Source organism: Pongo pygmaeus, chromosome 6, assembly GCF_028885625.2.
Source record: "Pongo pygmaeus isolate AG05252 chromosome 6, NHGRI_mPonPyg2-v2.0_pri, whole genome shotgun sequence".
Taxonomy (NCBI): Eukaryota; Metazoa; Chordata; class Mammalia; order Primates; family Hominidae; genus Pongo; species Pongo pygmaeus.
Window position 1 is genome coordinate 20,715,989 of NC_072379.2, and position 15,817 is coordinate 20,731,805.

At 50.9% G+C, this 15,817-nt stretch overlaps 1 protein-coding gene across 3 annotated transcripts in view; it reads left to right on the forward strand.

The window, feature by feature from the left end:
* The window catches only part of LOC129040489 (general transcription factor II-I repeat domain-containing protein 1-like), a 30,886-nt gene that overhangs the window by 5,306 nt on the left and 9,763 nt on the right, over positions 1-15,817 (forward strand). Inside the window, exons 3-8 of one of the 3 annotated variants that reach the window (XR_010127067.1) lie at positions 3,072-3,109; positions 3,614-3,694; positions 4,809-4,898; positions 9,558-10,196; positions 10,748-10,813; positions 11,928-12,111. Coding sequence is in view for 2 of the 3 variants with exons in the window: in XM_063668326.1 (XP_063524396.1) it covers positions 3,088-3,109; positions 3,614-3,694; positions 4,809-4,898; positions 10,748-10,809 (255 nt within the window). In the remaining variant the exon portion in view is untranslated. Of the gene's footprint in view, positions 1-3,071; positions 3,110-3,613; positions 3,695-4,808; positions 4,899-9,557; positions 10,197-10,747; positions 10,814-11,927; positions 12,701-15,817 lie in introns of those variants that run through there. The other 2 variants (XM_054495094.2, XM_063668326.1) reach the window with 2 other exon arrangements.

The window sequence follows — 15,817 nt, forward strand, 5'->3', positions numbered from 1 at the left end:
AGCACTGAGGCCTCGTAAAGGAGTGTGACTCATCCAAGGCCCCACACCACTCAGTGGCAGAGATCAGGCTCATTCCGAGGCGTGGGTGTTGGTGTTGTAGAGATGAGGTCTTGCTATATTGCCCAGGCTGGTCTTGAACTCCTGAGCTCAAGTGTTCCTCCTGCCTCAGCCTCCCAAAGTGCTGGGATTACAGGCAGGAGCCACCACTGCTCCCAGCCTAAAAAGGTTTTTAAGGCTCATGACACACTGTACTGAGTTGCTCTCTGGAAATGTTACAATTTTTGCTTCTCAGGGAGGTACATTTTTCTGTACGCTCATAGGCATGAAATGCAAAAATGCAATCCTAAATTTTTATCTTGGCCCCATGTGCTGGCTCACATCTATAATCCCAGCACTTTGGGAGGCCAAGGTGGGAGGATTGTTTGAGCTCAGGAGTTTGAGACCAGCCTGGGCAACATAGTGAGACCTGACTCCCAAAAACAACCCCAAAACTAAATTTTTCATTTTTGACAAATTTCAAATGACGTTTATTACTAATGAAGATGAATATTTGTCATCCCTTGTTGGCCCTTTGTATGTCTAAATGGTGAATTGTTCATTCATGTCCTTGGTGCATTATTTAATGTTTTAAATGTTTCTTCTTCTTTTTTTTTTTTCTGAGATGGAGTCATGCTCTGTCGCCCAGGCTATAGTGCAGTGGTGCCGTCTTGGCTCACCACAAGCTCTGCCTCCTGGGTTCACGCCATTCTCTTGCCTCAGTTTCCTGAGTAGCTGGGACTACAGGTGTCCGCCACCATGCCTGGCTAATTTTTTGTATTTTTAGTAGAGACAGGGTTTCACCGTGTTAGCCAGGACGGTCTTGATATCCCGCCCTCATGATCCGCTCACCTCGGCCTCCCAAAGTGCTGGGATTACAGGCATGAGCCTCCGCGCCCAGCCTAAATGTTTTTTTCTTTACTTATTTGAAGAAGTTCTTTAACCTTTTATCTGCCACATGGAGTTTGTCATTGGTCTTCTTGTTTTTGATTTAAAAAAACTATTCATTCCTAGATGGGCATTACCCTTATTAAACAAATAATAAAATGTGTGATATAATGATACATTTAAAACAAGACAACCAATATCTTGATGTACATAAAGATAAACTTCAGAAGACAAACATTAAATGTTTCAACACACATTTGAATGAACTTTACTTACAAATTGTTTAGTTGGAAAAGAAATTGGTGTTCAAAAAATGTTTTCACTGGTGGAAAAATAAATCTAACAAAAACAGTATATGAAAACACTGATTTACAAAGCCAAAATATATCTTAGTTTCATTTCCTGTGTGCCCTCAATGTGATTGTCTCTATTTTTTTTTTTTTTTTAACAGAGACCGAGGTCTCACTGTATTGTCCAGGTTGGTCTTGAACTCGTGGCCTCAAGTGATCCTCCTGCCTCGGCCTCCCAAAAGGCTGGGATAACAGGACTGAGCCACTGCGCCTGGCTGAGGTTCTCATTAAATGAAAATAAAGGCCAGGCACGGTGGCTTATACCTGTAATGCCAGCCCTTTGGGAGTTTGAGGTGGGTGGATCACCTGAGTTCAGGAGTTTGAGACCAGCCTGACCAACATGGTGAAACCCCATCTCTACTAAAAATATAAAAAATTAGCTGGGCATGGTGGCAGGCACCTGTAATCCCAGCTTCTCGGGTGGCTGAAGCAGGAGAATCGCTTGAACCCAAGAGGCAGAGGTTGCAGTGAGCTGAGATTGTGCCACTGCACTCCAGCCTGGGTGACAGAGCAAGACTCTGTCTCAAAATAAATACACGCCCACACCAGGCTGGGCTTGGTGGCTCATTCCTATAATCCCAGCACTTTGGGAGGCCAAGGTGGGTAGATCTCTTGACCCGTGGAGTTTGAGACCAGCCTAGGCAACACAGTGAGACCCTTGTCTCTACAAAACATAAAAAGTTAGCTGGGCGTGGTGGCTGCTACCTGTGATCCCAGCTACTTGGGAGGCTGAGGTGGGAGGATTGCTTGAGCCTGGGAGCTCAAGGCTACAGTGAGCTACGATCGCACTACTGCACTCCAGCCTGGACAACAGAGTGAGACCTTGTCTCAAAAATACAAACATGTGGCCGGGCACGATGGCTCACGCCTGTAATCCCAGCATTTTGGGAGGCTGAGGCAGGCAGATCACCTGAGGTCAGGAGTTCGAAACCAACCTAGCCAACATGACGAAACCCCGTCTCTACTAAAAATACAAAAATAATTAGCTGGGTATGATGGCGTATGCCTCTAGTCCCAGCCACTCGGGAGGTTGAGGCAGGAGAATCTCTTGATTCCCAGAAGCAGAGATTGCAGTGAGCCAAGATTGTGCCACTGCACTCCTGCCTGGGCAACAGAGCAAGACTCTGTCCCAAAAAAAAAAAAAAAATACATGGATGCATATATACATACATACATACATACCAACACCAGGTTCGATGCCTGACTTGAGTGCCCACCAGACCCCGCCCCCAGCAGTCAGCTTGGCTACCATCCACCAACACCCCCCAAGCAGATTCTGACCTCTTAAGGCAGAGGTGGGCTGTTCATCCCAGAATCCCCACATCATATCAGGCCTCTCCCTGCAGTTCTCTGGGAGGGAGGGAATTAACCAAATCATCCGTCTCAGGGTTCCTGCCACCTTCATTCCCCAGCCCCCTCTCCAGATTCTTAACACTTTCCAGGCCCTGCAGGTCTCAGTCCCCCACAAGCAGTGATCAAACCCCTACTGTGCCAAGCCTAGGAGCCCAGGGCTCCCAGATGGTGAGGAAGGGGGATACCCAGATGCTCACCCCAGGACAGTGAGCAGATGCCTGGCTTGGCCACCCCTGGAGATTGTGGTCCCTGGAGACAGGGCACGAGGAATCTCTCTCCCTGGTGGAGGTGGGGAGCACCATCCTGGAGGGCCAGGGGTGATGGGGGCAGGGATGCCTTCCGCAGTGGCAACCGCAGTGGGCCCCAACCGCCTGGAGGGGCAAGGCTGGGGCAGGGTGGCCATGGACTTGGCTGACAGATGTCATTTCCTGCTTCCCTTCACAGGTCAGACAAGGGCGGCATGTCTGAAGACTGTGGGCCAGGTGAGAAGTACCAGGGCCCACTGTGTGTGTCATGGGCTGGGAGGGCAACCACCAGCCCTACCCGCAGCTTTGGGGAGAAGCTCAACTCAGCCCATGAGCCTGGAGTGCTAACGAGCCTCCTCTGCCCACCTGCGTCTCCCAGGCCTCGCAGCGCCAAGGTGCAAGGCATACTGGGAGCTTACTGGGGTGGGGACGTGGAGAGCTAGGTGCTGGCATCACCACTGCCTCCTGTCAATGCCCAGACCCAGGCTGCAGGTTCTTGAACCAGCAGCCTCCCCTCTGGGGGGCCTCAGTTACCGGGTCTGTAAATTGGAGCCCCTAAGCCTGGCCTGAGGGGCCCCCAACCTCCAGTTCCGGTCTGGGCAGAAGCCAGGGGAGTGACATGACTTGTCCTAGGTAGGGCCTCACTAACAAGTTACAGACACCAGAATGTTCTGGAAAGACTCACTCTGCCTGGTCAGGCTCCTGCCAGACTTGACCAGATCCTTCTTTTCCTCCTTGCAGGAACCTCCGGGGAGCTGGGTTGGCTGAGGCCGATCAAAATTGAGCCAGAGGATCTGGACATCATTGCAGTCACTGTCCCAGGTAAGCGACGGGCATCTGACCACCCCCTGCAGAAATCAGGGCCGTACCATTAGCCTCCTGAGGGTCTGCCCTGGTGAAGAAGAGGCCTCCAGGCCACTCTTTCTCTCCATGGATTCTGAGAGCCACCTGGGTATTGTGAATTCTTTCTCTGGCCACATCTGCCCCCTGCATTGTGAACCAGTGTTCTTAGCTCTGACGTTCCAGAAGATCCCCTCAAACATCACCCCCCTGGCTTGGCTTCCCTGGGATTTGTGAGGCTGGAGAGAAGAAAAAGGCATGAGCCTGAGAGGCTCCAAGTTGGACCCTACCCCCTGCCAAGCCTCATTTTCCACATCTTCAGAGGAGAGGGTAGATTTGGGCACTGGAGCCTCAGTATGGGGTGACTGTCAGAAGCCAAGAGGATGCCGGATGCAGTGGCTCATGCTTATAATCCCGGCATTTTGGGTGGCTGACATGGGAGGATTGCTTGAGGCCAGGAGTTCAAGACCAGACTGGGCAACATAACAAGACCCCCCATCTCTACGAAAAATACAAAACATTAGCCAAATGTGGTGGTGTGTGACTGTCAGTGCAGCTTCTCAGGAGGCTGAGGCAGGAGGATCACTTGAGCCCAGGAGTTGGAGGCTGCAGTGAGCTGTGATCACACCACTGCACTCCAGCCTGGGCAACCAGAGCAAGAACCTGTCTCAAAAAAAAGAAATGGCCGGGTGCAGTGGCTCACGCCTATAATCCCAGCACTTTTGGAGGCCGAGGTGGGTGGATCACCTGAGGTCAAGAGTTCGAGACCAGCCTGGCCAACATGGTGAAACCCCATCTCTACTAAAAATACAAAAATTAGCCAGGTATGGTGGCTCACGCCTGTAATCCCAGCTACTCAGGAGGCTGAGGCAGGCGAATCGCTTGAACCCGGGAGGCGGAGGTTACAGTGAACCGAGATGGCGCCACTGCACTCCAGCCTGGGCGACAGAGCGAGACTTCATCTCGAACAAAAATAAAAAAAGAGAAAGAAAAGGACCCTTGTCTCTGGGGAGACTGGGCTGAGTGGTCTCTGAGGGAGTATGACAGGAGTATGACAGGCAGAAGACACCCGTGTCATTTGGAGTTTTGTCTTCAGACCCCTCACCAACATCTGGGGAAATGACAGACTCGATGCCTGGGCACCTGCCACCGGAGGATTCTGGTTATGGGATGGAGATGCTGACAGGTAAGAAATGGAGCTGGGCTGGTGGTTATTGGGACTCATCTCCCCGGGGAGCAAAGGGAAAGGGGTGGGCCAGGCAGACCCCAGGCTTTTCTTGGTATTGACCGCCTCTAGTAGAGGAAACCCAATATAGGCCTGACCCCAATCCAAGGCTGGGTTCCTTTTGGAAACCTCAAGTAGGCTCTATTTATTTATTTAGAGACCTTGGGCATTTCACTTCATCTTTGTGTGTTTCCCTATTTTTTTTTTTTTGGAGATGGAGTTTCACTCTTGTTGCCCAGGCTGGAGTGCAGTGGCACGATCTCGGCTTAACGCACCTTCCGCCTCCTGGGTTCAAGTGATTCTCCTGCCTCAGCCTCCTGAGTAGCTGGGATTACAGGCACATGCCACCACGCATGGCTAATTTTGTATTTTTAGCAGAGACGGGCTTTCGCCATGTCGGTCAGGCTGGTCTCGACCTCCTGACCTCAGGTGATCCACCTGCCTCAGCCTCCCAAAGTGCTGGGATTGCAGGCCCGAGCCACCACGCCCGACCATAGGCTCCATTTATAACAAGGCCCAGCATCCTTCCCAGGAGCCACCTATTGGGAATAATTTGTCCATTTATCCAACAACTAGTTATTGAGCATCTATTGTGTACCTGGTCCCATGTAAGGGGCTGGAGACAAAGCAGTGAAGCAAGCAGAAGTCCCCACCTCCTGGAGTTCACATCCTCATGGGAAGAGATAGATGGATAGTAAGCAAATAAGTAAAATAGGCAGGCTAAGGTGGCTCATGCTTGTAATCCCAACACTTTGAGAAGCCAAGGCGAGGGGATTACTTGAGGCCGGGAGTTCAAGATCAGCCTGGGCAACATAGAGAGACCCATCTCTTAAATTTTTTGACATGGATCCTCACTCTGTCGCCCAGGCTGGAGTGCAGTGGCGCGATCTCAGCTCACTGCAACCTCCGCCTCCTGGGTTCAAGCAGTTCTCCTGCCTCAACCTCCTGAGTAGCTAGGATTACAGGTGCCCGCCACCACGCCTGGCTAATTTTTTTGTATTTTTAGTAGACACGGGGTTTCACCATCATGACCAGGCAGGTCTCGAAATCCTGACCTCAAATGATCCTCCTGCCTCAGCCTCCCAAAGTGCTGGGATTACAGGCGTGAGCCACTGTGCCCTGCCTCAACAAATATTTATTGAGCACCTGCTGTGTACTAGGTCCTATGTAAGGGGCTGGGGAAAAAGCAGTAGACCAAACAGATGTCCCCACCTCCTGGGGTACACATCCTCGTGTGGAGAGATAAGCAGTAAACAAATAAGTAAAATAGGCAGGGCAAGGTGGCTCACACTTGTAATTCCAGCACTTTGGGAGGCCAAGGCGAGGGGACTGCTTGAGGCCAGGAGTTCAAGACCGGTCAGCAACATAGCAAGTCCCCATCTCTACTGAAGAATTTTTTTTAATTGACTGATGCAGTGGCTCGCACCTATAATCTCAACACTTTGGGAGGCCAAAGCAGGAGGATCACTTCAGCCCAGGAGCTTGAGGCTAGCCTGAGCAACATGGTGAAACCCCATCTCTACAAAAAGTACAAAAATTAATTGGGCATGATGGTGCATATCTGTAGTCCCAGCTACTTGGGAGGCTGAGGTGGGAGGATTGATTGAGCCCAGGAGGTTGAGGCTGTGGTGAGCTGTGATGGTGCCACTGAGCAAGACCCTGTCTTAAAATAAATAAATAAATAGGTCAGACGCATTGGCTCACACCTGGAATTCACCACTTTGGAAGGCTGAGGCAGGCAGATCGCTTGAGGTCAGGAGTTGAAAACCAGCCTGGCCAGCATGGTGAAACCCCGTCTCTACTAAAAATACAAAAATCAGCTGGGCGTGGTGGCACATGCCTGTAATCCCAGCTACTCAGGAGGCTGAGGCAGGAAAATCACTTGAACCCAGGAAGCAGAGGTTGTAGTGAGCCAAGATTTTGCCATTGCACTACAGCCTAGATGACAGAGTGAAACTCTGCCTCAAAATAAATAGATAGATAGATAATACTAGATACATAGATAGATAAAAATTAGACAGGCACGGTGGGACCTATGTTTAGTCCCATCTACTCGGGAGGCTGAGGCAGGAGGATCCATTGAGCCCAGGAGCTGGAGCCTGCAGTCAGCTATGATGGTGCCACTGCACTCCAGTCTGGGAGCCACAGCAAGACACCATCTCAAAAAAACAAAAATAGACTGGGCATGAAGACTGAAGACTGCGTAATTCCAGCACTTTGGGAAGCCAAGGCGGGCAGATCACCTGAGGCCAGGAGTTCAAGATCAGCCTGGCCAACCTAGTGGAACCCCATCTCTGCTAAAAAGACCAAAAACATTAGCTGGGCATGGTGGCAGACACCTGCAGTCCCAGCTACTTGGGACGCTGAGGCAGGAAAACCTCTTGAACCTTGGGAGGCAGAGTTTGCAGCTGAGATCGCGCCACTGCACTCCAGCCAGGTCAACAGAGTGAAACTCTATTTCAAAAACAAAGAAAGAAACAAAAATAGGCAACAAGGTAGGATGCTTAGGATGTAACACTAAGAAAAAGAAGAAAAATTGATTGTGCTTTGCTTACAACTGTGTTGCAAACATAATCACTGGGGAAAAATGAGGGTATACCAAAACAGTAGCAGTGTTAGGCAAAATGATTTGCGTTTTTTATTTTCTAAATCAGTTAGGATGCACTTCTAATACTTTGGTAATGAAGAAAAAACCATGCTTTGTCCAGCACAAACTGGGCATGACTAGACTTGACAGCAGTCTGTGGTGTAGCTATCCAGAGAGTTTGGTTGACGCCAGCCTCAGGCTGAGATGACAGCATGATGTGGTGGCTAAGGAATTGACATGGCACCCAGATGGGTTTCACAGTGGTGTTAGAAAACACCATGGAAGCCAGGCACGGTGGCTCACGCCTGTAATCCCAGCACTTTGGGAGGACGAGGCGGGCGGATCATGAGGTCAGGAAATCGAGACCATCTTGGCTAACACGGTGAAACCCTGTCTCTACTAAAAATACAAAAACTTTGCCGGCCATGGAGGCGGGTGCCTGTAGTCCCAGGTACTCGGGAGGCTGAGGCAGGAGAATGGCGTGAACCTAGGAGGAGGAGCTTGCAGTGAGCCGAGATCGCGCCACTGCACTTCAGCCTGGGCAACAGAGCGAGACTCCGTCTCAAAAAAAAAAAAAAAAAAGAAAGAAAAAGAAAACACCGTGAAAGCCTCCATGCAGCACTCACAGCCAGAGGCTGAGTGGCACTGCAGGAGCTGGGGGCCTTGGATGAGCATAGCACCACTGCTGTTTGTTTCACAGAGCAGAACACAGACTTAGCCAGGTTCGGGCTCAGCCACCTCCCCAAGGTCACACAGCCCTGGGCTGGAACACATGTTTCCCATGCAGGGCTCCTTCCCAGACACCCCAGTCAAACCTGATGAATTAAGAAAATTCTGGCTGGGCGTGGTAGCTCATGCCTATAATCCCAGCACTTTGGGAGGCCGACGCGGGTGGATTACCTGAGGTCAAGAGTTCGAGACCAGCCTTGCCATCATGGCAAAACCCCATCTCTACTAAAAATACAAAATTAACCGGGCATGGTGGTGCACACCTGTAATCCCAGCTGTTTAGGAGGCTGAGGCAGGAGAATCATTTGAACGCAGGAGGCGGAGGTTGCAGTGAGCCAAGATCGCACCATTGCACTCCAGCCTGGGTGACAAGAGTGAAACTCCATCTAGAAAAAAGAAAAAGAAAATTCTAATGGTGGTGCACGCCTGTAATCCCAAGTAATCGAGAAGCTGAGGCAGGAGAATCGCTTGAACCCAGGAGGCAGAGGGAGCAGTGAGATCAGACTGCACCAATGCACTCCAGCCTGGGTGACAGAGTGGGACTCTGTCTCAAAAAGAACAAAAAAACAAAAAGGAAAATTCTGAGATGTCCAGGACCACCGTGGACTAAAGATTTTGCATGTGTATGCTTTTTCTGTTTACACATGTATGATATGAAACAGTTAAATGATAGACAACTGTGTAACACATTGAGCAGGTGCAGTGGCTCATGTCTGTAATCCTAGCACTTTGGGAGACCAACATGGGATGATCTCTTGAGCCCAGGAGTTCGAGACCAGCTTGGGCAACATGGCAAAACCCTTTCTCTACAAAAAATTTTAAAAAGTAGCCAACCGTGGTAATGCATGCCTCTAGTTCCAGCTACTGAGGAGACTGAGGTGGGTGGATCGCTTGATCCCAGGAGTTTACAATCAGCCTGGGCAGCATAGCAAGACCCCATCTCTACAAAAAATAAAACAATTAACTGGATGTGGTGGTACGTACCTGTAGTCCCAGCTGTTCGGGAGGTTGAGATGGGAGAATCGCTTGAGCCCAAGAGGTTGCGGCTGCATGGGCTGTGATTGCACCACTGCACTCCAGCCTGGGCAGCAGAGCAAGACCCTGTCTCTTGAAACAAAACAAAACCAAAAACTATGTAACATATGGAGGAAAGCTCCAATCACATCCTCCTAAGGCAACCACTAGTATCCCTAGTACCTATCCTTTGTATGTTTTTTTCTATGTGCTAACTCATGTGATGACTATTTTAAACAAATTGTCCCGTGTTCTCAACTGTGTTTTTTTTTGTTGTTTTTTTTTTTCAGACGGAATCTCACCCTGTTGCCCAGGCTGGAGTGCAGTGGCATGACCTCACTGCAACCTCCACCTCCTGGGTTCTGGCGATTCTCTTGTCTCAGCTTCCCGAGTAGCTGGGATTACAGGCGCCTGCTACCACGCCTGGCTAATTTTTATATGTCTAATACAGACAGGGCTTCACCGTGTTGGCCAGGCTGGTCTTGAACTCCTGACCTTAAGCGATCCGCCCACCTCGGCCTCCCAAAGAACAGGGATTATAGGCATGAGCCACTGTGCCCAGCCCCCCATGTTCTTGTATCCCATGTCACAAAATCCCCATGTCCTAAGACCTACTTTACAGATGAGGAGTACTGAGGCCTGATAAAGGGGTGTGACTCATCCAAGGCCCCACACCACTCAGTGGCAGAGATCAGGCTCATTCCAGGGCATGAGTGTTGGTGTTGTATACATGAGGTACCTGGTCAGAGCTAGGAGCAGTTCCCACTGCTAAGGGAAATTACAAGGCTTTGTTTTTATTACACACCCTGCTGCTTTCCACAAAGGTTTTAAGACTGGGAACTGAGCCTCCTCTATCTGAACAAGTAGAATAGAGGCCTGAAAGCACAAAATTGGCTTTGTGTCCAGCAGACACACCCATTTTCAGAAAGGTGAGAATTCCCTCCCTGCTGAGAATGGAAGTAGGACAGAGAGAGAGGGAGGCCAGCGTGAGGGTGGGTCTGTTTCACCTCTGGAGTATCCTGAAATGGAATGAGTGAGTGTCAGAGGAGAGAATTGTCACTTCCCCAAACCCAGCCTGGCAGGAGGAAGCATGAAGTCTTAACACAGTTCCACTGCCACCTGGTGGCGGCGTGCTCAATTTGCAGGCTTAGAGTGTACCCAGTAGTTCTCAGTCACATACTATACTCAGTCACATACCTAGAAAGACCCATGGTCACTCCTAGTCCACAGAACCTTCCAAATCTTCATTCAGGCTGGTGGTGCCCTAGATTTGATTTCACAAACAAGGTTGTGAGCCCAGGAATTGTGGACCTGTCTGCATGTGCCATTTCTGAGGAAATAAGTTACACCACCGCCACCGCCCCAGCCTTCCTCCATTCCAAGATCCCACCACAGGGCCAGTCTTGGTACCAGCAGAGCAGGAACATCAGCTGAGAAGCTGCCACCAAAGAGCCTCAACAGACTGCCTTTTGCCTTCCAGACAGTCAAGATGACGTGATCTGGCCCCTGCGGAAGCAAGTGGAGCTGCTCTTCAACACATGATATGGTGAGCAAGAGGTGGGACAGGGTCTGGGGGCATCCCAGCCCCCTCCAGTGGCCCTGTTTGCAGAAGGGCTTTGGACCCATCCCCTTGCCAGCTCTCATCCCAGCTGCTCTCTGGGCAGGGACAAGGGAGGGAGGGAAGGGAGGAGCTGGGACCCTCCTTAAAAAAAAAAAAGAATAAGATAAGATAACCTCAGTGTGTGCTGCTGGGCATGAGGCTAGGTGCTTCCCCACTTTTTTTTTTTTTTTTTTTTTTTTTGACACCGAGTCTCACTCTTACCCAGGCTGGAGTGCAGTGGCGCAATGTCGGCTCACTACAACCTCTGCCTCCCAGGTTCAAGCAATTATCCTGCCTCACCCTCCCGAGTAGCTGGGATTACAGGTGCCCACCACCACACCTGGCTAATTTTTGTATTTTTAGTAGAGACAGGGCTTCACTGTGTTGGCCAGGCTGGTCTTGAACTCCTGACCTCAAGCGATCCACCCACCTCGGCCTCCCAGAGTGCAGGGATGACAGGCATGAGCCACCGTGTCCAGCCCCCGTGTTCTTGTATCCCATCTCACAAAATCCCCATGTCCTAAGACCCACTTTACAGCTGAGGAGAACTGAGGCCTGGTAAAGGGGTGTGACTCGTCCAAGGCCCCACACTACTCAGTGGCAGAGATTAGGCTCATTCCAAGGTTTGGTGTTGGGCCACACCAGCATGTGGGATTGCTTATGGTGGCAGGAGGGACACTCGGGGGGCCTTACTGGAAGGGTGAGGCTGAGTGGACTCGGGGGGAAGCAATGCCGAATCTCAGCAGCCATTAGTGGTGGCTTCTGTGCTGCCTGGGCATGAGGGCATGGACCCAGTGTGGGCCTTGGGGTAACCCTGGGTTGAGTTCTCATCCCCTGGCTCTGCCGTTCAGTGGCTCTGTGACCTCAGAGAAGTCATGTCCCCTCTGATCTCCAGGTTCCTTTCCTGCAGGCTGGGGAGCCACTCTTTCCACCTCCCAGGAAGGCTGGCAGGCCCTCAAAAGGGCTCTGGCAGCTTTGCCCCCTACACAGGCACGGGACACGGGTTGAGGCTCCTGGCCCCATGGCACCAGGTGGCGTTACAGCAGCCATGTCTCTGCAGCCAAGGCCATTGGCATCTCGGAGCCCGTCAAGGTGCTGTACTCCAAGTTTCTGATGCACCTGGAGGAGCTGTTTGTGGTGGGGTTGTCTGAAGGCATCTCCCTCCGCAGGCCCAGCTGCTTCGGGATCGCCAAGCTCTGGAAGATTCTGGAGGCCAGCAACAGCATCCAGTTTGTGATCAAGAGGTAAGGCCCGACCAGGTCCCTGGGAGACAGCACCAGGCCTGCTCAGCACCCGGGGCAGGAGCAGCACCAAATCACCATCAAGCGATTCTTGTGCCTCAGCCACCCGAGTAGCTGGGACCACAGGTGTGTGCCAGCATGCCCAGCTAATTTTTTTATTAATTGATTGATTGATTTTATTTTTTTAGAGATAGGGTCTGGCCACATTGCCCAGACTGTTCTCAAACTCCTGGACTCAAGCCATCTCCTGCCTGGGCCTCCCAAAGTGATTACAGGCATGAGCCACCGCGCCTGGCCACTATTTCTTGTTTCCTTTAGACAGAGTCTCACTCTGTCTCCCAGGCTGGAGTGCAGTGGTGCAATCTTGGCTCACTGCAACCACAGCCTCCTGGGTTCAAATGATTCTCCTGACTCAGCCTCTCGAGTAGCTGAGACTACAGGTGCCCGCCACCACGCCCGGCTAATTTTTGTATTTTTAGCTGAGATGGGGTTTCACCATGTTGGCCAGGCTGGTCTTGAACTACTGACCTCAAGTGATCCGACCACCTCAGCCTCCCAAATTGCTGGGATTATAGGCATGAGCCACCGCACCAGGCCTTTCTTTTCTCTCTCTTTTTTTTTTTCTTTCACAGCAAGGTGTTAGATGGGTTTGGCTGCAGTTGGCAGATATGAGGCTACCCAGGGCTGCCAGACCCAAAGCCACCGAGCTGACCCCTCTCGCAGTCTCAGGAGAGCAGTGTTCAGTTTGCCCAGATGCAGAATGGGAACGTCCCATCAGCTCACGGGTTCTCCAGGCTGGCGTGTTGGTGTCCTGGGCCAGGGGCTGGAGGCAATGCCCCATTGTCCCAGGATGAGAAAGTCCGGCAGTGGCTTCTCCAGGCTCTTTCTGTTTCCTTGAGCATGTCGTGTTTTTGCCACTGAGGTCCCGGGGCAGCACCCATGGATACACCCTGTGTGCCCAGCTAGGATAAAAAGTCCCTTTGGAGAAGGTGGTAGCAGTTATTGAGTAAAAATGTGGTCGGGGGATTTCAGGAACAGTGGTTCATGCCTGTAATCCCAGCGCTTTGGGAAGCTGAGGTGGGAGGATTGCTTGAGCCCAGGAGTTCAAGACCAGCCTGGGCAACATAGCAAGACTGTGTCACTACAAAAAAATTTTTTTAAGCTCTAGTGTAGCAGCACATGCCTGTAGTCTCAGCTACTCAGGAGGCTGAAGCAGAAGGATCACTTGAGGCCAGGAGTTCAAGACGAGCATGGGCAACATAACAAGACCCCATCTCTACAAAAAAATTTTAAATTAGCTGGGCATGGTGGTGCACACCTGTAATCTCAGCTACTCAGGAGGCTGAGGTGGGAGGATCACTTAAGCCCAGGAGGGGTTTGGAGGCTCCAGTCTATGATTGCACCACTGCACTCCAGCCTGGGTAACAGAGCAAGACCCCTACTCAAAAAAATAAAAAAACAAAACAGGGAATGGGAGAATCGTATTTCCATTTTGTGTTTGTTACTTCTGTGTTACTGTAATAGCATACATTTAGGCTTGGTTTATGGTGGGGCACGATGGCTCACGCCTGTAATCCCAGCACTTTGGGAGGCCAAGGCGGGCAGATCACTTGAGGTCAGGAGTTCGAGACCAGCCTGGCCAACATGGCAAGATCCCATCTCTACTAAAAATACACAAATTAGCCAGGCGTGGTGGCTCATGCCTGTAACCCCAGCTGTAATCTCCCTGTCATCAGGAGACTGAGGCAGAAGAATCACTTGAACCCGGGAGGCGGAGGTTGCATTGAGCTGAGATGGTGCCACAACACTCCAGCCTGGGCAACAGAGTGAGACTCTGTCTCAAAAAAAAAAAAAAAAAAAATAGGCTTGGTTTGGTTGAAAGCAGCAAGAAAGAAGAGACTCTTAAGGGTTTGTTCCTCCAGGGGAGTAGATGGTTCTCAAACTGGGAGACTCACAGTGTCATTTCTGCATAAAGTGGTGAGGAGATCTGCTGGGACAGGGAGCTCTTCTGCAGGGCCTGCTCTATGCCAGGAGGGAGGCTGCTGCTCCACGACACAAAAAGAGCAGAGAGCAAAAAGCTACACAAAAGGGCTGGAGAGCAAGAGTTGTGACCGTGCAGTAGAATCAAAGGCTTCAGCAGGCCAGGATGAAATGCAGCCACATGCCCAGTGTGTCTGGGCATATTAAAAGGAAGATTGAGCTGGGCACAGTGGCTCATGCCTGTAATCCCAGCACGTTGGGAGGCTGAGGTGGGCAGATCACTTGAGATCAGGACTACTAAAAATACAAAAATTAAGTCCAGGCACGGTGGCTCACACCTGTAATCCCAGCACTTTGAAAGGCTAAGGTGGGCGGGTCACCTGAGGTCAGGAGTTCGAGACCACCCTGACCAATATGGAGAAACCCCATCTCTACTAAAAAATACAAAATTAGCCGGGTGTGGTGGTGGGTGCCTGTAATCCCAGCTACTCGGGAAGCTGAGGCAGGAGAATTGCTTGAACCCAGGAGGCAGAAGTTGCAGTGAGCTCAGATCATGCCATTGCACTCCAGCCTGGGCAACAAGAGCAAAACTCCGTCTCCAGAAAAAAAAAAAAAAAATTAGCCAGGCTTGGTGGTGTGCACCTGAAGTCCCAGCTACTTGGGAGGCTGAGGTGGGAGGATTGCTTGAGCCAGGAGTTCGAGGCTGCAGTGAGCCATGATTGCATTACCACACTCCAGTCTGTGTGACAGAGTAAGGCCCCGTATGAAAAAAAAAAAATGTAAATACATTCTGGCCAGGCATGATGGCTCACGCCTGTAATCCCAACACCTTGGGAGGCCCAGAAAGGAGAATCGCTTGAGCCCAGGAATTTGAGACCAGCCTGGGCACTGTATCGAGACCCCATCTCTACAAAAAATTTTAAAAATTCGCACACCTGTAATCCCAGCACTTTGGGAGGACAAAATGGGAGGGTCGCTTGAGGCCAGGAGTTCGAGACCAGCCTGGTCAACATAGCGACCCCGTCTCTATTTGATTTTTAGAATTAAAAAATTAGCCAGGTGCAGTGGTATGTGCCAGTAGTCCCAGATACTTGGGAGGCTGAGGCGGAAGGCAGAAGAATTGCGTAAGCACAGAAGGTCCAGGCTGCAGTGAGCTATGATGGCATCACTGCGCTCCAGCCTGGGTGACAGAGCAAGACCTCGTCCCTTTAAAAATACAAAGAGGCCGGGCGTGGTGGCTCACGCCTGTAATCCCAGCACTTTGGGAGGCCGAGGCAGATGCATCACTTGAGGTCGAGAGTTTGAAACCAGCCTGGCCAACATGGTGAAACCCCATCTCTACTAAAAATACCAAAAATTAGCTGGGCGTGGTGGTGCTCACCTGTAGTCCCAGCTCCTCAGGAGGCTGAGGCTCAAGAATCACTTGAACCTGGGAGGTGGAGGTCACAGTGAGCTGAGATCGCATTACTGCACTCCAGCCTGGGCGACAGAGCGAGACTCCTTCTCAAAATAAATAAATAAATATATAAATAAATAAAACACAAAGAGACAAACTAAAAAACCATCCTGGGTGCCTGCCAGGTCCTGGGCTTGCAGCCCAGCGGTAAATGCCACCAAGTTGCCCTGGAGTTGCCTATGTAACCCAGACAAAATCACAATATTATTTCAGGTAGAGCTAACTGCTGTGACAGGATATAACTCAGGGGGAGAGAGGGACAGGAGGAACCTG